General features: G+C 41.2%; 1 protein-coding gene across 1 annotated transcript in view; it reads right to left on the bottom strand.

The window, feature by feature from the left end:
* Window positions 1–25,005, bottom strand: part of diaph2 (diaphanous-related formin 2) — a 482,385-nt gene extending 457,380 nt beyond the window's left edge. Inside the window, 3 exon segments of the mRNA XM_061234698.1 lie at window positions 387–419; window positions 23,887–24,199; window positions 24,948–25,005. Of these exon segments, the coding sequence (XP_061090682.1) occupies window positions 387–419; window positions 23,887–23,979 (126 nt within the window). The 5' untranslated portion in view covers window positions 23,980–24,199; window positions 24,948–25,005.
* Between the last annotated feature and the right edge of the window lie 1,497 nt (window positions 25,006–26,502).

Genomic DNA, 26,502 nt, shown 5'->3' with positions numbered 1-26,502 from the left:
TTTTACTCAGAACAGAAGCTTCACAAAGAAATTCCGATTCAATTTTAATCTATTGTAGTGTGTAAATAGCATTTGCCTGATCTGCGTTATTCTGAATATTTTTTTAATTAGCTGGCAAAGAAAAAACAATGATGCCCATTAACGTAAGTACACACAAGGATTATTTTCCATATAGACTTTCCGCAATGTAGGTGCTGTTCGTTAGCAGTCAGCCACGTAAGTCTCAAAGGAGAAAAAATAGCTAATGTTGCCCTAAAACTCTCGTTCACGTGTCCACAAATATTTCAGATTTTGTAAAATATCTCATGCAGCAAAAAAAAAAGAAAAAAAAGAAAGAAAAAAAGAAAAATGGAATGGGAAAGGAATGACAAACCAAGACACCTTACCATGTCATCAGCCAATGTTTTAATGTGTATGTTCTGTAAAAAGGGAAGGGATAGCACAGAGATGAGATCCGGCTGAAAGCACACGCCGCCAGGGCCGTGTTTCCGCGGTGCAAACGCCATCGCGCGCACAGCTGCGGACGCGCTGGGGTTTTCCCCCCCGTTTCTGCTCGCGCCGTTTGCCGATGGCGTTTGCGTCCTGATAACAGGGCCCGTGGAGGGTATGCGCTGGGCGCATACGGCATACTGTACACATGGTGACACACTGACACACACACTGACACACACATGCACAGATGAAGGACATCCCAGAGACCCCTGTGAACACACACACAGTCCCAGCAGTGAATACATGACAAACATGAACACACACGGACGATCCCAGCAGCACCCAACACCAGCAAGGGGATGAGAGCAGTCATATTGAGAGAGTAGTCTGTGCTCGGTCAACACATCACATTTTTACCTTTATTTTTCCACTCAGTCACTTCATTTCACACAAGCACACACACGCACACACACACTCACGCGCACGCACACGCGCCAGCACACGCACACGCACACAGAGGTGCAAGCGTGTCCACATGTGTATCTGTGTGTATCCCTTTCTAAAACAGTTTCTTTGGGCTGGTGCAGAGTTTATTGTGATTTTAAATGAGCAAAGACCAATCTACATACCCAGTTTTCAATGGAAAGGCTCTTAACGTGGACAATGTTTGACATCTCCTTTACAGTCACTATACTGGAGTCTAACTAGGAGGATCTGAATTATAAAGACGCTTGCTAACACAAACAAACACTGTATAATATTCATCAATTCAGTTACAATAAGATTTTCTTATGAAATAAGATGAACAGAATACCTTCCAGAATTTTTAAGAATCTTGCTTATACCGATTATACCCATTTTATATGTATATATTATATATATAATTCTGGAAGGCTACACTACACTAACATATTGCAAAAAGTCAATTTCAAGAGAGGCCAATTCCAAACATCTGAGCTCCAGTGTCATAATGATGATAATGATGATGGTCACAAACAGCAACGCAAAATTGTCACTGCAGAAAATGTTCTTGCGGTGTTGATACGTCGTCTTGCATGGTTCAGCAGTCAGGATGGCACAGCGAAATTCAGTGGCACCTTTTTCGTTGGATTCAGTGCGCCTGAAATCAAGATGGCCAGCGGTCTGTAGTCTGCCAGTGGTGGCTGCCAGCAGTTGAAGGAGAACGCCGTGCATTCTGCTTGCTGTTGTGTATGTCTCTCTCTCCCCATTCAACACCTAATGAAGCTGCTGTACCTCTAAAGACGGTGCACACCCTGACACATGCACTGCCCTGCAGTGTCCTCTTCCACAATTATTATTAATGAGCTGCCTGAAGAGGTGACAATTCTGCTCAATTCGGCTGATGTCTTCTGTCCATGCTGAGGACCAAGTCTGACCACAACAACAGCGCATCGACGGAGACCAGAACCGTGTCAGTACAACCGCATGAACCCATCCTCAGCTTCACTTTTAACGTGTACATGGGCAGCATCTTATAATGTCATGATTAATGACGCCTATTTACATTTCCCTATCATGCAATTATATTGCCTGTTCACCACAAGGGTAGCCAAATTACTTTTACAAGTCAAAAATATGTAAAACATTGTACATCGTAATTAAAATATGAGAACGATTTAAAAAATATGTGCAAATACTCATTCGCCAATTTAAAGTAACCGAATAGCATTTCTGCTAATTGTAGAGAATTAAAGACAGGCAATCAGTTCATTGCACATAGTTCATTATCAAGCCAGCAGTGCTCCCCAGCAATTTGTCACACAACAATTAGGCTTATGTACCTTCTGGGCTTCTTGGTTTATTAAAATCGAAATCACTTTTATTATGATAAATGTTTGTACCTGTAATAAATGATTCTCCCGACAAAATGTAATTGTGCCCCGCGCACACATCCGGCTTACGACCGTGACTGTGAATGAGCGGGGGCCGGTTCTGAAGGTCTGATTTAAAAGTAGTTCCTCATCTTAAAATGTCAGTGTGGTGTAACAGTCGCTTGGACTAGTGCGTTTTACATACTGCTCTGAAATACAAGAATTTGCTTTAAAATTCATAAAATGCCTGTGACATGCTGCTCGAGACATTTCCGAGCGTACGAACTTCCATTTTCCTGGAAGTTGTGTCATTAATTGTGCCCACGGGCAGAAGCAGTGCTTCACGGGAGACTGAAATCCTCTTTGCTTAATGGTCCGTTTGGACTGCTGGACTTGGTGCCAAACAGAGTTCCGTAGTGCAGAAATTCATGAAAAAAAACCTCTACATTTTTAAGACATTACTCTGACTCTCCACTAGGTGGCGCATTAAAAAGACTTACCTCCACAGCCAATCCTTCCATTCTACAAATAGCGTTACTGTGATGAACTTTTATAAGGTTGATTAATGCATTCAAAATGACATCACTGTTAACAAAATGTATTGTTATTTTTGCTTGCGCAAATTTTTCCCCAGAGTAGCCATAAAAAGCCCTTTACATTTGTGTCCTTGTATAACCATGTGTTACATTCAGGATGAACATCATAGTAGTAATTCAATTAGAGTTTATCTGTGACATACATATTCTCTAAAAACATTATTTCGGTCACGGTACTGTGCCCTTAGTAACTATATTGTCTTGTTTTCTGGGCTGGCACAATGTACAATGTCAGTACAATGTAGGGGATTCTAAGAAATGTGAAACCGCAAACAGGGACATACTACAGCTACAAGCCCTTATCCCGCATCCTTCAAGCAGACGGCTCAGGACGCATCGCCAGAAGAGTCAGATGAAGCACTCGAGCCAGCTTAGTCCAAACTAAGAGATGTAGGACCAGGCACCCGAGATCAGGCGGGTCTTAAGACCTGGAATTTACATGAGCTCCACCTCTGCCAATATGGCCAGGAAGCGAGTTCCAGAGACAAGGTGGAGGACGACTCAAAACACTTCCCCCAGCTGTTAAACGACTGTGGCAGCCCAACAGCCGCTGAACACGCAGGGTGCCTGGGAACATAAGGCCCAATCAGGCTCTGTCTGTCTGAAGGTCCAATGCCTGGAAGGCCTTCATGGGTACTGAGCAAGGCTTCACGCTTCCTCATGGATTTCGGATGAAGCCAGCGCGATGGTGTAACAACGGGAGAGATATGCTATCAGCGTTCGGCTCGGCCGCGTTACAACAATGGAATTTCAAAAACATTTTAAGAGCAGCGCATGATTGGTCACCGAGTCCATACTTTCCTTTTTATGGGTTGGAATGTCTTCCTCCGACAAATTCAATACGCATACTCATGTATATCGATAAAAATGGAACTCGACCAAACCTAGCATAAAAATGCCACTGGATGAGTGATTCTTTTCCATTTGCCCTAAATAGCTGTTGTAGCTTTTTAAGAAAATGTGCACAGATAAACACAAGTGAACAGCTGAATATCCCTCCTACGGCTATACAATTCCTCTCAGACAAACAAATAGGCTATAACTCCAAAAAGAAATTGATCCATATGAATTTTTCTTATGCAGCTACACCATCTGTTCGTGGAACATTCCTTGCTCTTCTCGTGGTAACTGCAAGAAGAACAGATGAAACGGTGCCTGTGAAAAGCTTTTGCTGAAATCCTCACTCATAAATGAGGTTTCTCTTTAATTAGCTCTAATTAATAGCAAACAAAGGATGACTTGGAGCCCAGCTTTTTTGGCAGTGAGGATTGCTCAGCCGCGTGCCACAAATGGTTCCTGGCATCGTCGCGCCACTCCTCCCAAGATGCACTGCATCTTCGCCTGCCAACTGCTCCATCTCGTTCATCCCCACTTCGCGCAAATCCAATTCCACGGCGAGCGGGAAAAGTTGCATTTCTAATATCGAGGTGTCAATTATCAATTACACCGTCATGGGTAAATCCAAAAAAATATTTTATATTCATTCATTAATCATGAAAAAAGTTTCACCGACAAACAATATGACCGCCTTAAAGATTTTAACTCACAAATATGTGGTTAGACAAATATGTGGTTAGGGAACATTCTAAGCCAGATGTAAAAATCACTACTGACAACTGTACGGAACGGAGATCTAGAACAGAGACTTCTGAATTCTGAAAAAGCAGCATTCCAAAAAAAAACCCTTCTCTTCAAAGGGTTAAATAAGGATAGGGGACATTCTTGTTGGATAGAGCACCGTCTCTTCAAAGAGAGGACTGAATCAGAGGGACTTCTTTATTACACTTGGCCAATCGGCTGATTTTCTTCTTATTTTGTATATAAAAAAGCCAAATCTACCCCTGCTGTTTACGGCTCAAAAAAAGCGTCCAACTACAAGCCCCGGAGAATTAGCGGCAAGCGAGCGGGCTGTGTTCCCGTGCCAGGACGGAGAGAAGAGATGCGTGATGGGCAGGCTGACAGGGCCGCCGGTCCCGCGGAGGCCGGGCGGCAGACGGGGTGAGGCCGGGGCCCACACACTGGTGCGGTTCACAAGTCGGCCGAATCATCGGGTTTAAACGGCCGGGCTGGCCCCTTTCGTTCCGTCGGTGCCAGAGACCGGGCGAGTGAAAACAACAGCTGCTAGACAAAACGAAAACCCCGCTCTCCTGGCCTTCGTCCACCCTTCACGCCCCGCATGTGAACTCCAGCCAGGGCGCACGGTCCCTGCCCCCCGTCCCGGGACTCTGCCCGCTCTGATATTAGGACTATAAACACAGCCTTGCGCCTTATGTTAGCTGTGCTTTGTTGTGATCTTGCGTGCAGCAGAAAAAAACCTCAATTGATTTCTTTCCCCCAGTTACAATACATGAGGAAATGATGAGTAAAGACTGATGTAGTGAAAACCTGACTGAACAGGCACAGTGCCAGTTATCCTCATGAGCAAACCTAGTACAGTACTATATAAAAGAGGGCAGACATGCAGAATACGACGTAGTAAAGCAGTATCGTACCATAGCAGTACTAAATCATGGAGCAGCGTAGGAGCAGTAATATATTCAGTGCTGCTTTCATCGTCCCTATGGTGTCTGCTGCCGTGTCCTGGAAAGCCCCTTTGAACCAACTGCGTGCAAAGGCCCCGTAAAATGGAGTTATTACAATTATTATTAATCCTGTTCAACCGCATCATATGCCCATTGTTTCCCCCCTCCGTTGCTGCAGAGTTGAGGCGGCTTGGGCTCAAGCAGCCCACAGAGGCCGGGAGAGGCCCAGCTGTGTGCAGCCAGTCAGCCGGTCTCGATGTACTCTCCTCCTGCGATGAACAGAGCGTACGCCATTATGGAGCCTGCAGGGGGGGGCAGAGCCCCTCCTATGCAAACAATGCCTCTCCCCCGGCCCCCCGACCCCCGCCTTCCCAAGCCTCCCACCGATCTGTGTGCTCGCCACTGGAGCCCAATGCTACGCAAGGCCACGCTAGGCTACGCTATGCTACGCTACGTCTGGCTGGGAGATGCTCTCACAGGGCTAATTAGAAGGTGGGTGGGTGGGGGGGGGTTAATCCCTGTGTGACCCACTTACTGAACATTGACAGCCAGTCTACAGTAAAGGCCCAGGCCCATCCTCTCCATCTCTGGAGACCTACTGCTTTTGCCCTGACCGGGGGGCACCTTTCAGGGCCATGGAGCCATTCGGAGGGAAGTCCTGGAGCCCGGCTAGCCAATCAGGGAGCAAGGCACCAGAGAATGGGCAGGCCATGCCTGAGACAAATACGCATCTGAAATAGCTTCACCCTTTAGATGTTGGCAAAAGGTTCAAACAAGCCATCAGATCCGTGAAAAAAACATAACACAACATGCTGACAAAAATACACACTGTATCTCAGTAGAACAAAAGGGCACACAGTGTCATTGAGGTTCCTTAAAACAGTCAGCTACCAAAATTGCAGGAATTTAAATCATGAGTAAAGCATTTCAAATATTTATGATTTAATAATACCAGCTCACTTTCTTTGGTAGAAAGTCTTCAAGAGTTGTTAATGTTTATAAAAGTAACATTTTATAACAAGTAAAGATAATCAAAGAGATATTTCTGGAACGGATGTTTGCGGAGTAAATTCTTGCTCTTCTTCCTGATAGTAATCATGATGTTGCTTGTGAATGAGTACTGTTTATTGCTTTACGAGGTTTACTTTCCTGGAAGAAAAGGCTGGCCTGTCTCGGCTTATTAGATGAATTTACGGTTTAAATTTGGTTACAGAGAGCAACCAAGTGGATAAGCCTCCCCACATCAGGTGGAGAGTGCATCTCTTACATAAAAATAATAAATAAATCCTATGTTGCTAAGGATAATTTGAGAATTAAGCACAAATCAGATTTTAGTGATACAATTCAAAAACTTAGTTCCTTTTTTTCTTTTTTTTTTTAATGCAGATTAACTTATCAGCAAAGTAAGGTTAACATAACCGGACAGATGAGCACGCTACCCATAGCTGTCAGTCATTTGAGTGTATGGAATGGAGTTTGAATTCTGTGTCATTTTTCATGGCTAAAAACGGTTATCTGCGAGCAGTGTGCTTTTCTAATGGAATGCTGGCTCAACAAATCAGTCCTTTTCTCCCCATCCACTCTACAATACCAGCAAGACAACAGAAACTAAATCACTGCATTTCTTAAGTGTGCTCATTCATACCTCAAGAGATTCTGGCAGACTACCACTTATCTGTCAGCTTGTGGTATTCAAACACACCACAGAAATACCCGAGAACCAGATATATGTCACTTCGTCCTGTGGCAGATATATTCTGCATCGTTGTCAACTTTAAAAACTTCGGAAACCTATGGAAACCAAGAGAAATATCCGGAATAGTTGACTGTTTTGACTGAGTCAAAGTGATCTTGCAGTAGATGACAGGAAAGCTAACGAAGACCTGCATGTGAACCGCACTTCTCCATCTGCATCTTAATGACGATCAGTAAAACGCCCTCGCTTCGAGCGTAACGTCCGCATCCAGCATGATTTTCAGCCTGCTGTGTGCCACAGCTGGAATGTACCCTATTTCACAACCACGTCTAAAAATGTAAAGTTCCCAATTTCAATGCTTTCACAACCATGTCAAAGTGCAAAGTACCCTTGTGTCTCTCGATCACGATTAAGCACTGATATGCAACAGGGACTGGGCCTAGTGTGAACGGGGTTCCTATGAAGCTGGGAAAACGCATTTAAACACACCAAAGAATCGGAAAATAAATGTATATTTAAAGGTACAATAGGTAATTTCGGACTTCTAACGGTCAAGAGAGGAATTGCAGCAACAAATACTTTGAACTCTGAATTTATGGACTATGAACACAGGTAGAGGGTGAGTGAACATGTCAGTGAACCTTTTTTCAATGATAGGAAGGGATTTACAATGGTTTTGTAACAATATTTTAACATATTGTACCTTTAATGCAATAAAATTTACTTTTGGAATTTAAATGGTTGATTCATTTTAAAATGCTCAACTATAAAGTGCACCAGAACCCCAAACAATTTCATCCCACTTTGAAGCGGGTCACTGTGAATTGTTAAAGCCCAAATTCACTAGACTCCTCACTCATCGCATTCCTTCACACAGTAAATACACACTGACACTGCCCTTCCAAATGGCGCCATTCTCCCCTTTTCAGCAGCTTCCCCTTTCCCTTTCCTTCATCTAATCCTGGAAAAGCAGGCAGGCATTTGCAGTTTCATAAATAGGCGTTCAGGAACTGAACACAATGAAGATACCCAAAGATATTTCAAAAGCATAATGTCCACAAGTGAAATATCCCTCAAGCACAGAACCCTTTCAATGCCTCGCATTTCAGCAAAAACTATAGGCTCTATTGGGGATGTGAGCAATATGCCTCTGAGCTGAATATTTAATCGCTCACAAAAATCTGTGTACCAACAAAGACAGGTAAGGGGTTTCTTTAGGTGGCCAGTCTATAAAAACAGTGGGCATCAAACTGAAGTTCCTATGAGAGGTGCGCCTAGAAACATGAAAACTAATGCTCAAGAATGAACAACAAGGCAGTTTCTCAAAATATTATGCCAATTATGTTCTGTAGGTAATCAAGTTCTTAAACATGCATGTGTACATGTCATGTTGAGATGAATATGATGGAAGATCTGCAGTCTTGGTCTCTCTCCCACTCTGACCTTCCGTAACAGCCGTATCAGTGAGGGAACAATTCCCCAAAATGGAGTCAGACAGACATTGAATGAGGTGGATAAGGTAGTTTATTTTCCCCAGACTTGCAGGCTATTTGTGAGGGCTATTTGCAGTGCAGGCAGTGAATCAATTAATAAAAAAAAAAAAACAACTATACTCAAACTCCAAAAACTCCAAGTTTAAAGAAATAAAGAAATAAAACCGTATACAGGGTTTGTCAATAACAGCCGATTAGAAAAATAGCACAGTTACCACCAGACACAGAGTAGTCTTTTCACCTATTAATTAATGAATTACGAAAGATACCGAGGCTCCGAGGTGTCGTACGTCACCGTATTATTGACCTATTATTATCATTTCCTAACTTGCTGAATCAAACATTATATAATATATAAATTAGTAGAGAATAATTGCAAACGTAGCCTAATGATAACTGTATCAAACTATCATGAAGCAATACCATGAGAATATTGATTGCACCCGTAGTACACTTTGCTACTAGTCAAAGCTGTTTCGGCTCGCGCCTGTGTGTTTGCTAATCAGTCAGGGGAAAACAAATTAAGAAGAGAGCCATCTCGTATACCAAAATGGCAGTGCTTTCTCCCAATTGATTGGAGGTTAGTGCGGCTTTCTCTCAGGCGGGAGACCAATGCCACATTCAGCCCCAGCCAAACGGTTTTCTTTTTAAAACAGAAACTGTGGCACGTTCGGACTACGCCCCCGACACACCCACCAAACAGGAACAAACATACCTCAAAACCCGTTGCAAAACGTTGCACACCGTTGGGAGAAAACATATCGTTCAAAACAGAAACCGTAATTAATTTCAATTCAATTCAAACTTTATTTCAGACTCAGAGTCCAGATGAAAGACAATATATAACATACAATGAATTACACACAAGAGGTCATAAAAAAATAAAACAAAAAACATCATCTTTTAAAAGACACCTGTACCACTGTCTCCACAGCTGGGATTGAGCATGTTTGATAAGACCAGAATGATTTCATTTTCAGAGTCATTAACCCCAGGGTTCCATGCTCACCCATTCTATTGTCTCCTCTTTGTTTCGCTCACTTAAAAAATACAATAACAAATTATTTTCTACTCGGTCCAAGGGGGTTGGGAAAAGGCAATCGTAGCTGAAATAAGTCCATTGGAACAACTCTCGGTTTCGAGCAGGAATGGGCAACTCTATTACTGGAGGGCAGTTGACCATGCAAGATTTTGCTGCCAAAAAAACGCATCTGCACTACTGGTGCGTGATTATCGGGCAGGGGTAGATTATTTTACCAGCAGGTGTCACTACTGTGCACGTGAAATGCACGTATTTATAACAGAATTGGTTGGAACGAACAGTTCAAGAAGCATTGTCTCGTCATCACTATGAATGAACACTCCCATAGCCTATATACCTTTTGGGGGCCTTGATGAGTTGGGCACACTTCAATTACGCAAGTAAAGCACAAATGCAATAACACAATCCATATTGCATAATTTTAAAGTATAACAATTAATTGTACCCCATATTAACTGAATTCCTCAGACAGGAAAGGTAATGGGAACTGGCATGCATCCTCCACTCTGTACAGTGGGCTGCTGCAATCAATCCCCTAACATCGATAAATACTGCTTGGAAGACTACTACTACTACTACTACTACTACTTTCCCCTTTTTCCTCCCATTGACCCGGAAACAGTGGTATGCAGACGCCGACCTGAAAAAGCACGATATACATATAGTCTGATAATGCTGCGCTTGAAAAGGTTTAAAACAAAGTAAAACCAATATGGTTAGGAGTAAAATAGCTGACTGCTCCAGTGCCCCGTTAGTTGGCCACCCTAACAATGACATATTTGAAAACTTTGTTTCTGAAACAAAGCGCAGCTGTTTAGATGTGCAGATTGCTATGCGTCTGGCTATGCATATAGCTAACATTAGCCATTAACCAGCCCTGCAAACCGCATTTCCATGACCAATAAAACAAACTATATAAACAGTTTTGTGCATATTGTCCGTTATTGCACCATTGTTATATGGATATTCAGTAACTGGCTACTAGCTCAGTTACACTATCTATCACTTTTACCTAACTCCAACACCTGTGTAGGTGGAACTCTTCTTTTTTTGTCGTCTTCAGAGCCTGTGGTTCTGTCTGGCTGAATCCTACATAAGCGCATATCTGTCCGACTTGATTTGAACAAAACAAACAAAATCGAAACAACTGGAAAGCATTATTACTGGGTTGCTTGACACTGAGGTTAGTTTTAATGAGTAAAAAAAAAAACAACTGTGTGCAAGATGCAAGTTTTGTGTTCTTAACTGGCCCCTCACAGAAAATGCAATTACCCGCAACACCAATCACGCTCAAATCAGGCAAATGCATCATAAGAGCAATGGATAGTAGAAAGTCCCAACTTGTGTATCCTTGGTTACTACACTTTAAATGATTTCTCAAACTACATTTCATTGAAGTGGAAGGTTTTAAATAAAAAACTAATCCTGCTATTTTCCACACAAAATGGTATTAATGATATATTTTGTTAAATTTTTTTGCTAAAATTGACATTTGAACTTATGACAATATCAAAATGTTCTGTTACTTGGCGAACATGATTTGGTAACTTTATTTTTTGTAACTGCCAAACAACTGGGTTTAGGCACGTTTATTATTTTGGTTTTTTTTAATACTATTTTTTTTCCCATCAGGGCAACAGGGGAACTTCATATTTACAGTGAAAGTGTCGTCATTTCCCCTCCGTTTCTGTATTTGGTAAACTGAGCTATGCTTTCTCAGTATTACACAAACGACACAAATGGCAGGGCCTCGGCTTTCATTTTAAAATCCTCAGTTGCGCAGTAATGGTGTTCAGTGCTAACGGATTAGTTGTTCCCCTTATCAACACTGCTTCTGGCATGACTGTTTGGGGATACCCAGATGAAACCGTATTAACGGAACAATTTTGGGAAGCACACCTCCTCGATAAAATTCGAGACCAAATTCAATTTCCAGCTCCACAGTACGGATACGTGTCTGTGTCGATCTACGTTTTCGTATTATTTTCCAAACTATTGACCACATTTGATCTTAATTCCAAACATTTGCGAACATTTATTTTCAGAAAATGGCAACTGTTCAAACCACAAAGCACTACATTGAATAATGCAAACTAAACAAGTTCATACCCTTAAATAATAAAAACAACAATGCCTTTGCTTAGAGAAGGTTCAACAATCAATATTTAATGCAGTAGCCCCGATTCCTTTCAAACATGGCATGGTCTTTTAATTTCTCCAGAGCTTTATTTTGGCAAACGTACCCTGCAGCATAACAGTACAAACCTATAACAACTGACGCAACGCGCTACTTTGTTGATGGATGGCTTGAACTATTACATCAAACTGCACTGTGGATATTTGCCATTTTGCCAACCGGAAGGATTTTGGAATTGGATTTTGGTTTTCTTTCAATGCACAGGAAAGCTCTTGGTGGTAAACACTTCAACTCATACAACTTCCAACATGTTTATGAGCTTCTGCACCTGTTTAATCTGGCAATTTGCACTTAAACAATCAACAAGAAACTGGCTCTAACATTCAACATGATTATGCGCTTCATTTAAAGTAATTGAATACCTAACACGTTGTAAAATATTCCATTACTTTAAATGAAGCACATAATCACATTGGATGTTGATGCCGGGTTTTTTTTTTTACTCATTTATTCATCACTGTGAATAAATTAATTTCCATCCACTGCATTCTTTTGTAACAGTCCTCTGTTTGCGAAGTCTTCTGGGGTTCATTTTAAACATTGTTGGCACTCTGTTTTCGTCCATTCTTTAAACAATTATTAAAATACCGGGATTATAGACAATACTACTGTATAATCAGGATTACTAATTGGAGCATACGAGAGGACGACTGATTCCATTTCTAAAACCATATTGAACCAGCCCATTCCTGGAAGTGCATTTTAAGTTGGTGTGTGCTGCAAAATGCTTTCCTATTTATGATATTGATCAGGAGAAATATGCCCTAAAAGGCTTGCTGGCGCATGTACATTAACCTTGTCACTTAAAATGCTCAAAGAATACTGTGCATTAACAAATTAAAGGCTTGTGAAATATGAGCATATAAATATTAATACGTGCACAAAGATTTGTGAATATTGCATTTAGAGCAGCTATAAATATATTTTCGGAAACGGTATTATTTAGCCAGAGTAATGAGTATAGCTATATTCACCACTCGTACTGCTGTGCTAATGCGCCTCAGTCAAATGCATTGGCCGCACCATGAACATATTACAAACAATTATCCACAAGTGGAAGTTCAAGAGCTACGTGACTCGTGATGGCATTATAATATTCCAAAAACCATGGTGCTCTCAAGCTTGCATACGGAACAGGTCTCAAGTACTTTCGACCTCTCTTCATAGGTCACAAGCCTCGTGTAAATGCTCACTGTGCACCATGCATTTTATATCTGAAATGGTGGGCGATTTGCAATGTACACCAATGGCCCATCTGCAAGTAGGCTAGGTTATCTCTAATTTAATTCAAGAGCATACCTGACTAAAACAGAGCTACAGTGCTCTCAATAACGTGGGAGAAAGACTTCCTCCATGCCACAAACATCTCGTCGTCTGAGTCACCGTCACCACTAAACATGAGTTATTTTAGCTGTGAAAAGCAGACAGCCATCTGTCCTGTTTCATAAAGACAAAAATGGGCTGGTTTCTCACCGTTGTATAAAATAAGCACACCACAAGCCCAGCACATTAGAGCTAATCCTTGGTCTTCCAGTGTACCGTTTGTGTATTTCCTGGAGCTTTAAATGCAGTACTTGCATTGCATTCACTAGGCAGATGTTCTTGTACAGAGTGACATAAAAAAAGTGGAGAACATTAGTGTTACTCAGAGGAATACAAAGGTGCAATATCACCAGTACGGCACAGAAGGCCTGTTTATAATAAATATGTGTAAGGTTAAGCAAAGAAAGTGACAATCATAAAAAAGTTAACGTCCCTAAACAACTAAAACCCATACCCATACACAGCTATAGCAATAACATTACATCTACGAAATAACTCAAAATGTAATTAATGGAGGATGGCTACAGAGGTTAGGGCAACAGTGAGTCAGAAGGTGGGTAGGTCTCTACGGTCTCATCTGCTGCACATTCCACCACTGCAAGTATACGCACGTGAGGCGTATATCTTCAAAACATTTGAAAATGTTTTGAAGATATAACACAGTAGTACCTTTATCTCACACGTTGCGCAACGACGTTGGGCGTCTTTGGCAAAATATCAAGTTGGTATTAAAAAGCCTCCGACTTATTCTTAAGCTCGCTTCCATTTTAGAGTACTCTGGCAAGGAGTGTGAAAATGACACCAGATGTCCAATCCAAAAACATAAATCCTCTTTCCCTCAACTGTTAATGCTACTTCAGCTCCTCATCTACTGCAGACTGAAGACTCATCTCTTCAGGCTCCACCTTTCCCTCCCTACCTCACCATGATTAGCCTAGTGTATGCCATAGCTTATAATAGCACTTATGTATAGTTATTGTTCTACTCGTGGTATTCTAGCTGTCAACCGTGGTATGCTAGTTGGTAAGTTGAAGGGTTGACGTTGTATCTATGTGATCGTGCCAGGACTCGGATCTGTACTTTCCTCTAGAGTCCTCCACGCAACTTGTCCCTGGGTTTGATTTGCACTTCATTGTACGTCGCTCTGGATAAGAGCATCTGCTAAATGCCTGTAATGTATTGTAGTGTCATCATAAACTTTCCAGAGCAGGACAACGTAAAAGGGTAGGAAGGCTGAGGAGAGAGGAAGTGAATTCTGAGAGGATCCTCTTCTGTCTGTGTGTGGAGAACCTGCACACATCCATACTAGCACACCCTTCTGACACTCTTTCAATGAAACAACTTCACTTCTGTCCTTCAAAGACTGCCTTAATTACACTAAAACAAAGAATAACAATGAAAAATAATGTCTGCTAAAACTGAGCCAGAATTTTCCTGATTGTTTGCCAGGTAAGGTGTTCAGAAATCCAGAAGTTAGGGAGTGACTAACACAAGAAAAAACTGATTTATACTTTTCCGGAAACCCCCCCCCCAAAAAAAAACACATTTTGGACTTGAATTGCCTTTAAATGGGAAAGATTCTTTGGGCTTGTTGCTATTTAAGGGAAGCTGCAGCAGTGTTTACTTGCCCCAAAATAGAAAAGGCTGAATCGAGGCCTCATGATATTCCTGGCAGCGTACGTTGGTTTTGATTCCCACCCATGGATATTTCACCCACTGGGCCAATTGTTAAAGACTCCCCTGTAGGTTTATAGCCTATTTGTTTATTTTCCAGAGCTGGAAAAAGGAATTCCTCCGTATCCGTATGCTCGGGGGGTCAGCCTCCTCTTGGAGGAAATGGAGTCGGCGTCAGCACGGAGACTGTCAAAGAAGAAGGAAGCGCCGTTTGGCAAGTCCCGTTCTGCACATCCGTCTTTTTTTAACTAAATTTGTTCATTAGAGCACAGCGACGACTTGGGTGCGCTTACAACAAGTGACAAGTGACAAGTGACAAGTGACAAGTGACAAGTGTTTCACATCCGGTGTGAACCTTTTCAGCGTTGACTTCATCCTTAACAAGTTCTTCAGAGAGTTTTTAGGCCACTAATTGCCTAGAACATATTTTACGGGGTGACGTCACGGCAGTTAGCTAGTCCGCTTCTTCCGCGGCATTGCAAAGGCATTAACCACTTCCTCTCCCCATTTCCTGAGTGCCATGGGAGTGTTCACATGTGGTCCGTTTCCTGTGGTCTCTTGCACGTCTCACCATTCCCCTTCTTGGGCAACCTGGAGTTCCCTCCAAACCTGCTAAACAGACTTAACAGACTTAACAGACCCCACTGCCACAGTGATTAATCTCTCTACTTTCCAACAATATTAAAACAAATAGGCTAATATCATATACATCATAGCTAATTATATTTCCCCAGTATAATGCAATACCATGAACCGAGGACAATTTACAATAAGTGCAATGTGCTGTACTGTCAAGAGATAAGACTAAGTCATAATGCTGTTACATAATGCCTGAGATATGTGCCTCTTTCCAGGAGCAGACTGTCTGACTCGGTCAACAATATAAAGCAGCGCTTGCTTCCCTCAGCAAGCTCCACAAGACCTAAATCAGCCAAATGGCTGATCAACCGAGGTTAACACCTGGCTTATGTGAGAAGGCCATTACCCCCCACAATAAAGGCGCTCGAGAGGCACTTCAGTAATATATGGCCACTGCTCCCAGTTTCCCTGTGAAATGGGCCATTATGTTGCCATAGTGCCCCTTTCGATTGTACTTTACTCAATCCAGGCAGCTTGACGTAGTGGATACAGCTCAGCTATCATTAATACTTCCTCTCCAAGGCACCGAAGGCAGAACTGCTGGTCAGAGGCCAGACCCACAAAAGGAAACAAATAACTCAATATGCAATTCCGTCAATTGAACAACGAGCTCCCCATTTATGTATTATTAAACTCTGAAAGGTTAAAAGGTGACTTTAGGTTTTAAACGGCAATGATTTTCCAGGCCTGGGCCCAGGGAACTGATGTGAATTGGAAATCTGCCTCGACACTTTTTATAGCAAGTGGGATCACTTCATGACAACTTTTGCAATACAACCTCAGTGCTTGCAGTGAGGTACAGTATGCAAATGGCTATATAGCCAAAACGTATAGCAATATAATATATAACAATATATGAAACATTGACCTTATCGGTCAGTTCATCTGTTGAATCACTCAATTTTATTTTTACCCCAACATTTATTGATCCTGATCTTCTCCATTTTAGCCAAGTAATTCAGGGAAAATATATAACAGATCTACGATGAGAGGGAAATTAATTCAAATGCTCCTCATGGCTGTCCAAGCACTGCTTGCCAAAATAGCATTTTCCTGCTATGGGAAAAGTGCAGATGGGGCTGGCTTGCTATTAACCAGCGCTTACGAGCAAGTAACATCTGGGTGTTGGGATTCCAGCTCACAGACTGCTCATTTACACAACAGTGGCATTATCCATGTAATACTCCGTTATTAGGGGGATCTGCTTCCAAAACATAATTCCTTGCCTTAATTACTTGTAAAAACATCTGCTTTGATATTAATCATGATGAACTGATTAGTGTAATTAAATACTTGCATAACACTACCCACAACAAAGCTGAGTTACAGAAACATGATATTAAATTCCGCCATTTGATCATTTTAACATTATTTGCCCTCTCTGACTTGAAGAAAAGTAGTGCAGATGTGATTTGTGTGTACACAGCATCAGGAAACCTACTTGTGGGTAGATATTCGCTATGAATCTGTAAAAAAGGGGTCATGTTCGGGACTGCTAAAACATTCCAAATTAAAAGATTTTTTTGGTACCCATCTATCTGTAAACAACTCCAATCCATGTATTACATCACTCCTATTCACACAATGAATGTTTGTCTAACTGCCCTAAAGCAAAACTACAAATCGAAAGCAACTTAACAGTCTTCTTCAACTAAAACATGATCCACCCAACAGTGTCAGTTTACTAACAGTGAAGTGAAACATAAAACTGTGCTAAAATGGCATACAACAATCATTTTTACAATAATCAAACTAAAAAGCAAACCTTTGTGTGGAAAACAAGACGTATTTTAAGGGGCCTAAGGATCTTTCACCAGGTTTGAAGCATGCAGTTTATAAGTACAATATACCCATGAATGTGTACAACCTGTGTGCCCATTAACCACAGACACACCTGCAGTATTGAAGATATAAAAGAAAATCTGAAACCAAGGCTACTGCTGTCTCTGCAGGCCTACTCCTGAGTTCAATAACACAGAAGAGTCCACAGCGAGTTCAAAAAGAGGATCCTGTTCTCATGCTTGGTGTCTTTTAAAGCCCTGCAGCTGTGCTGCTTTAGTCAGACTGCAATGACAATGATTCATTCCTCACATCCTGGACTTTCAGAGGGGACCAACTGACAGGAAAGGCCCAGTCTCTCTGGCTGAAGGCAAACAGGGTGTGGCTGGAGCTACATGCACCATTAGCTTGCTAATCTCTGCCCGACTTCCCACAAAACGTTTCCTCGAATAACCTTAACCCATTATGGACTAAGGCACCCTATAGAAAACCCATAGGAAGGCCTGTGATTTTTGCAAATCACAATGCATTTCAACGATCGTGTGTCTTTCAAAAACGGTAATTATGATCAAATAAAAAGCTGTTTGCATTTGGGAGATGTAACGTGCAGGTCGCATCAGCCCATAAAGGGGTCAATTTTAACCAGGGAAGAAAATTCTATCAGAATCATACTTTGACCACGCTGATGTTATTGGTAGTGCCGCAGTTTGCATAAACCCCCATTTGCAAAATACCCTGAGTGGAGAACAGACTGGAAAAACAACTGTCACTCCTGAAAGCTTGTGCAATCACAGAATCACAAGCGCTCCTCCAACTGTCACATGTAAATAGAGGGAAGTTAGGAGGATTCATTATTACTACTAGTGTTTATTATGATGCAGAACTATCTCAAATTTAGGATGCTTACAAACATTAAATATATAGTTGGTGACCGTTTTAGTTTATTGAAGCTAAGGTGCATTTTCAGTGGTAGCTTCTTTCATCAGAGAATTAGACTTTAGAAATGAATGACTCAAAATGTGCACATATAATTCAAAATAATTACAGATAAAATAATTGCTGAATACTACTACTTTTATACATAGGATAGGGAAGCACAAGAGGGTGTGCTTGCATCTTAATTTAAAACACTGCTGGAATTTTTAAAGGAGACTATAATGATAATGTATAGCTTCCCTAAGGCCAAACCTCAGCCATGCCCCTGACTTGTGATTTCCCCCCAGCTTTATGAATACAGCATTTGTTCTCCACATAGAGGGAACAGAAAGCATCATTTATGCTTGAGAGCAATCAAGTAAGACAAATCTTTCTGGTGGGTAGGTCTACCTAAATTATACTGAACTTTTAATTGCGACTATCTACTTTAACGGGCAGCTCAATCAAAATTTTAAATAAGGCACGGTTCGACTTACCTAGAGTATTATCAATGCATCCAGATAACTTGTCAAATCTTTGCAAAACTTTCTAGATAGCAGCTGAATCTCACCCTGATAACCGCGGACCTACATAGGTCCTTAACGTTTTTGGCCCTTTGGCCCTTTGAATGCAGGTACATTCTAAACTCATCTTTTTCCAAATATGCCACCATTACTCATGGACATCCACAGAGCTTTGTGCAGTCTCATTGACTACTTTTAAAATTTTCTACTGAAGTGCACACGTGTATCCACGCCATCTTACCCAAAGCAGACTGAATTCTGCGGTGCAGTGTAAAGGCTGTAAAACAGAAAGTAAGATTTGTGGAGGTTTGTGAGTAACTGTGGTATTATATTTATAAAGAGATGCTTTTGATGAAGAAAACTAGAAAACAAATCTCAGCAAAACTGGATAGATAGATGGTACTGTGGCTAAAGAGGGAACATACCAAAATTGTATTGTTGGCTGAGCAGCTACTTCCAAGTTAATAGTTAAATAGTTAATTTTCCAAGGAAAATGTGGTTCAACACCACATTAAACTTGCATACATTGTTTGGTTTTCTAGGAAATCTGGGTGTAAATATAATTGCAATGTCGATGGCTGAAGAATGTTAGTGAAAAGCTGTGGGTGTCTTAAGACTTTTTAATGTGGTGTCGAACCACACTTTCCTTGGAAAATAAACTATTAATCTATTAACTTGGAATGCTGGGATGGGGCAGGAAATTTGACCTAAAAACTAAAAAGTTAGAGGAATATTCAGAGACATAACAAGCACACAGCAAGAAAGCAAACAGGAAAGAAAATCAGCAATCCTTGACAGAATTTCTTACTACTTACTGAAGGGACAAAACAATGTGCTGTTTAAGCCTGGAAGTCCAGCCTGAGAACCTGTTCTATTTTAGGAAGGGCAACTTCCTGACAAGAGTACCCCATTCACACTGGCATGCCAACGCCAAGAGGATCCCGACAATCCTCTCGCACTCCGACAAAGGGAATTTCCTGGATTCTTTTCACGTTACCTCATCATGTCTGCACATCCCATTAGCAGCCACTGAGTGCTTACCCGAATACAGTACACAACCTTCACGATCCGCTCAGCCATTATAAGCGTCAGCCCGTTATTGAGAATGCACTGTGAAGTGAAACGACGAAAACATGTCGAAAACGTTCGGTACTGTGAAATCTTGCCAGGTTTTATTCTCACGTCCTTGTCAAAATAAGCACACAAATAAAACCCATGACTCAATCCTAAAAACTGCAGACATGACGTAATATCACTAAGAAACTTGTTAAAACAAACAGACTTTTTTCTGCTTTATTGCAGTACTTTTCTTCTAATTTGGTGATGCCAGCAACCACAAACGTCTGCAAATGTACCAACCAGCACCTACATTATTTAGACGACATTTATTATTGCCCTGAGTATTATCCCCAATCCTAGCACATTTACAATAGTAAGTATTATGCATACGAGTCGCAGTAGAGTTACATTACAAGAACATTTTAATAACACTGACATAAATGCTTAAGTCATTTGGGATGGTTATGTAAAAAAATTATATTCAAGAGAATTGTGTGGCTGAATAAAGCACACATTCCTATATGTTGCCTTTTTCCTGAAGGTATGGGCATAACAGCAGTTGAACCCCTTTTCTTAAGCTACACTTTTAAATACTCAGTGATGCCATACAGAAACGGCATCAATGAGTCAAGTTAAACTCAAATAAGCTAAGGAATCATTTTAGAGAAATGCACATGTGCCATTCACGCCCTATGTAATGTGTGAAAAAAGTAAGTAGTGTGGGGGGAAAAAAACACTCAGAATCACTCAACTTTGTCTAACTTTCTATTTGCACAGAAAAACACAGGCTGGGTCTAATTTAAGTACAGCTGCCCTTACAGATGGGGGCCAGAAAAGGAGGGGGAAAAAAACCGAAAACGAGGCCACAGCCTCACCCTGGGGATGGGGGACTTCCCCTCTCTCACGGCCAGGCTTCTGAAAGAGCGCGGGGTTGGTTCTGACGTGCTGGTTTTTCCTGCTCTCTCAGTTTACAGGCCCTGGCATTGGGAAACACTCAACCACCGAAACCACAGAAGAAGCATGAATCCTCACAATGCCAATGCGATTACACTGGGTGACATCAGCACAGCCCTCCGATAGCAGCAAGCACCGTCTCCCACTGGAGATGAGTGGAGTGAGGACAGGGTGGGGGACGGGGGGGGGAGTTTGGCAAAGCTTCAAGAGCACTGGAGAGATGAAATGAATGGAGTAATCATCTCTCATGTTAACACCGGGGGAGGGGACCCCACCCTTGGGATAGCCTGGGGGAATGAAGGCCCGACTTCGCTGTTACGAGCTATGATGACATTTTTGCCCACCGAGGACACCCCCTCCCCTAGAAGCTCTGACTCTGGCCACTCTGTTAACCCAAACGCACATTCAGAGATTACATCGGCAGTTTATGTCTGCGCTCTCCAATTTGCCGCAACTCGGAAACAGACATCCAGATAAAAGACTGAATTATCATCATTTTCTGTCCCAGAGCAATTTGAAATGCAGCAGGATGTCAGTCTAGGCCCAGAGGTTACGAGAGGCCCGCATTCCTGGAGCTCACGGACCCAGGTGGAATCTGCCCATTCAGGATTACAGAGCGCAGTCCTGTTCGAAAAGCCCTGAAGGCCTGAGGAATATGTGGCCTGAGGGTGACAGACTCACCCTACAGTTCCAGAAGCACGCATAGCAGGGAGTTCACCTAGATAGTGGCACAATCTACCGATGACAAAGCAGCACTTTCATTTCGAAAGCACCAACTTTCTTATCTATACCACAACACAGGTAGAGGTCACCCCACTGAGGACATTAACCCAAGCATGACCGTCAAAGTCACAAGACCTCTTGGGTATTCCTGTGACTCACATCCGATGAGAAATGGACTCCACTCTTTCCGCTTTTTAATCATTCTCTCCAACTGACCAGCAGTGTGCTTAACTCCAGATAAGAACATTTTTGAATGCTTCTCAACTGTCGTCAGAACCTTGCTTTCACAGGCTAGGTTAGATACATATTTTAAACACTGTGGTACCATGTCTGTGGTACCATGATGTATGTATGAAGATTTGGAATTTGTACTATTCCTATCTTGGAACACAAAATTTTGAAAATATGAAAGCATAGTAACTTAGTTAAAGTTTGACCATTAATCTGGATATTTGAACAGACATGCATGCATTCATTGTCAGCTGACACACAGGAACCAATTTCTGGTTTCTATGGCAGTAGACAAACTATGCACGTCAGATGAACAGAACAAAATAGCGACCATCAACTCACGTTAATCATTTCAGTGTGGAGCCTCCTTAGGCTATACTACTGCAGAACCTAGAGGCAAAACTGCCTTAGCAGATATAATATGATCTCTATTTTACTATCAACAATATGATGTCACACAGAATGCTGGCATCCATCTGTATGGAGGTGACAGCGTGTAATCAGATTGGCTATGCTGCAGATGTGCTTTTGGAAAAAGTGCTGACCCTGAATTACCTCCCTTTATCTGAAGTTATTACAGGCAGCAGAGGTAGGCCCCATCCTTCTGTTTTTTTCTCATATTTTTATGATGCAGATGAGCAAAATATACTCTTATCATAGCACCATAGCATAGCTTGTAGATTCCCCAATAAAATGTGGGCAAGTAGGCCTCACAGCAATAGTACTTGAGGGTTTATGTGCATGCTGAAACGTTTTGCCATCAAGGACATACAACCCCAGGTCAAGATAATATGTACTCAGGCAATGTGATAACATGTAAACAAACAATGGTTGACAAGACGCACTGGTTCACCACAGTGTCTGAGGTCATAGGAGAGGAATGTACAATATTGCCCAGGAAGGGGTTGTGCGGTTTAAAGGTTTTGCTCTAAAGGTTTGATTCGACGGATGACAATTTAGTATCGGCTCTGGTATTTCTTGGAATGGAAAGGGGACACGCGGTGTCTCGTAACGCTACCAAGACTGCACACATCTGACGAGACCTGCACTGCACTGGGAACCGTTCCCCCGGCATGATCCCGAGTGTGAAGCCGAGGACGCCCCAGAGCGAACGTTGTGTGTCCGTCTGAAGTGTCTTTAACCAAGAAATGGAAAAAGTCAACTTTAAATAGACCCTGGCCTACATAGCTTCCATTAATTACATGAGGTATTTGAGGAAAGTTAATTTGCACAGATTAATGACAGGCCAATTAGAGAGGTTTCTGGAGTACAAGACGGATAGTCGTGTTCAAAAGAGTCTGAACGGATATCCCGCCTCAGGCCCCGATGAATCCTCAGAAACAGGTGGAAGTGAGTGACAGTTACCTGGCCAGCACGCACTGAGGCTGCAGTGGTTCATCCTGACAGTTTGCAGAAACCCAAACAATCTGAAAGCTTGAAGAGCTCTGCGGTCCAATTCAACATAGCACCGGCCTGGATTCATATAAATCCCAATCGTGTTCATGAATGTACATATGTTTGGTGTGGACAATTGACAATAAATGTTGTGCTGATCATATTGAGCTAGATGATGTCAATTGACTGACTTTGTTTGAAGAAAACTCTTCAAGATTCAACATACACATGCTCATACACAAGTGTCACTAGTATTTACTGTGAAATGTGACAGACTCATTCAGATTGTGCAATAAACAAAGGTAATGGCAAATACGTAATTATGTAGGATGTAAATAAGTAAGAGGGGAACTATTTTATGAGCCCTGGGTGTCCACACGTTTCTAAACCACCTGCCTGCTTTATAATCCCTCGTTCACAGCTCACGCATACTCATTTTAGGCCCCGCTTTCCCAGCAGGGATAAACAGTTTGACAGCATGTGATGCTGGGGACTCCGTGGGGCAACAAAGTGAGCTCTGTGGTTGCGAACAGTGGTGCTGAGCTAGGATAACTACAAGGACAGAATACAATGGTGACATTAAGCCAGTTAAGTCTCTCTGAGCAAAAGCAAGTGGGGCATACTCTCAGTCTACTTTTTAAAGAGAATAACATGATCGATCAATCAGTCTATAAAGAGATGTTCATTATTTCCGGGTATTGACTATTTACGAATGGTACTCACTGTGGTCACATATTAACATATCGTGTGACATTATGAGGAAGAATTAAGTTTACACTTATAGTCAGCAGTTAGAGCTGCAAGTTGCTGGTTCATTTTTGTATGCAATATAACAACGTACAAGACTGAAAAATACTCACCAGTTTTTTGTTCTTACTTTCATCTTCGTTAGATTTTCTTTTAGATGGCTTATTTGGATCCTCTCCACCGCTTGCTTGGTTCTGTTGATCCATTTCTGCTACAGTTCGGTGTATAAATGCCAGTGACCTTCTCAAATGTAAAATCCTCAGCTCTGGTGAATACTTTCCAAACTACGGGGGTTAAGTTTCTTCAAAAGCCATTCCATCCAAGTTTGAAACGAAGCTTACAATTAGTCCACGGGGTCCAAAAGTGATCGAGAAAGTGTCGCTTGTCTCCAGATGAGTTTTCAAATCTATCTTCAACACAGGAAATCTGTCCAAACAAAAAAACCAAAATACAATAAGGGGGGCAATTAACACTAAAAAGTTTTAAATAAATGTTTTTCAACAGTACGCAATGGTGTACCCAATAAAGAAGATGATCGTACAATTCAGAACTAACTTAATGCTTAGGCGGGTAACGTTACTTATTTAAGCCAACCCTTCAAACGCTTAGCTTGCTAACTAGCTTGCTATTTAGCGAGATAGCGAACTTGCATATTATTTCACGTGCAACTCGTTCGCTTACGTTTTCGGTCTGCAGATAAATGACGGTCATTCAGTTACGACCCCATAAAGGCACTAAGTAAGTGTTTATTTCAGGTTGTGAAGCAACAATGTTGCAATTCAGAAGACTGAAATCAGGGAGTCTGAATAATTGTAAACGCCTCAGTTCAACTGCCTCATAACTTGTTTAGCAGCACAACCACTACAAACATAGGTATAAAAAGCCAATAATGGCTTTGTGTAACGCGATTAAGACCAGTGTGATGCACGTTATATAGACAAGAGAAATACAGAACAATAGTGATATTATTTCACAATTGCATGAACAATTTTATTTGGGAGAAAAATCACCGTTGCACAGTCAAACATGCTATATTAAACTGAAACAGAATTTTCAGTCTGTATTTGTCATACCAAACGAGTACATTAACAACGGTCATTAGCTACCTATAAGTAGTTACATTTATCAATATCATTTCATGTTACAATTAAATAACCTGTCAAACAAAACTCACGAAATCCCATCCGAAGCGTACCACTGCAACCGAACTTGAGTGCCAGGCCCACTACTGCTCCGCCCACTGAGCGCTCCCATTCGCGCAGGAAATGACACAAACAAAAAATGAACCTAGTGTGAATTGGTTTAGGGAATTGTCAATCCGAGGTCGAGTACATTTCGTAGAATAGGCGGTGACGGCTCTGACGGTAAGGTCAGACTGACATCTCAGTACGCCAAGCTTCGTTTCTCACAGGCGGGGGTTGAGTGAGTAGTGGAAATATGCAAGTGAACACAAGCAATATAAGCAAGCGTGACCATGGCGATTGTAGAAAAGTACTATAAATTCTTGTAAGACCATTTCATAAAATCATTTGGGGGAAAAAATACATATTCTTTATATGAAGCATAAAGTTACAAGAATGTTACAATTATTTAAGGTTACGGTTATGGATCCATGGTTATGGAAGTAAAATCAAATAAAAATGTGGTAACTGTTGCTAAAGCTTTATAACGTCAAAGCTTTAATCAAACAACATTATTATATTAAAGTTTATATGCAAGTTTTTTACAAATCTCTTTTGTTCACATTTGTGGAATTCTGAACACAGCTCATGAGCTGTATGCTGTGCTGTCCACTAATGCTCTAATGCACGGACCCATTGGGATCCACAAATGAGTCCCAGGGGTGGTAAAAAAAAAAAAAAAAAAAAGTACTTTGACATCAGTCTTAAACATCACTGTGGAGGATTTTTAGCCCACTCTTCTGCTTTTATAAAGACAATTTGTTAGGTGTTTCAGCATGAACTGCTCTCTCAGGACTTTAACCAGAACACACCAAAACTTTAATTATGATTATTTTCAGTCAATTAGTTCTGGACTTTTGTGTTTTGGATTATTGGGCGCTCGTATGAGCAGATGTTTCCTTAAATCAGTTAAATCTCTTAAAATGAAAATAAAGTGCTTACTGAGTGTAGGTCTGAAAGGGAACCATCATTCCACGGTCAAAGTCACTTAGATTACATTTTTTTTCCCCATTCTGACGGTTGATTTGAACATTAACTGAAGCTCCTGACCCATATCTACATGATTATATGCATTGCACTGCTGCCACACAATTGCTGATTAGATAAACGCATGAATAAGTAGATGTAATAAAGTCAAAATGTTCCTAATAAAGTGCTTGGTGAGTGTATAAGCAATTACATTTAATGTTGCCATCAGGACATATTCCAATGTATTTATTAAATAAATTAAATGGTGGTTTAAAAATATATATTTTGTGTTGACTTTTCTACCATTACATTTTTTCTAAATATCTGAAAGCATTCTGTGATAAAAATACAAAATAATAGAGGAAATCAGGAAGGAAGAAAATACTTTTTCACAGCACTGTATCAGTATATCAATAATGAAATAAAATAAATATTTATTGTTTATATTTGTATTGTCTTATAGTACTTCAGCTAGTGACTTTCAGAATAATCCTTGTCTGGCTTACACAGCCTTGGTTATATTATGATTAATGTAAATATTAAAAATTGCCATTGCACTTAATACGTAACTGCTCTTTG

The sequence above is a fragment of the Conger conger genome, chromosome 3 (assembly GCF_963514075.1).
Source record: "Conger conger chromosome 3, fConCon1.1, whole genome shotgun sequence".
Taxonomy (NCBI): domain Eukaryota; kingdom Metazoa; phylum Chordata; class Actinopteri; order Anguilliformes; family Congridae; genus Conger; species Conger conger.
This window is presented reverse-complemented; position numbering and strand designations above follow the sequence as displayed.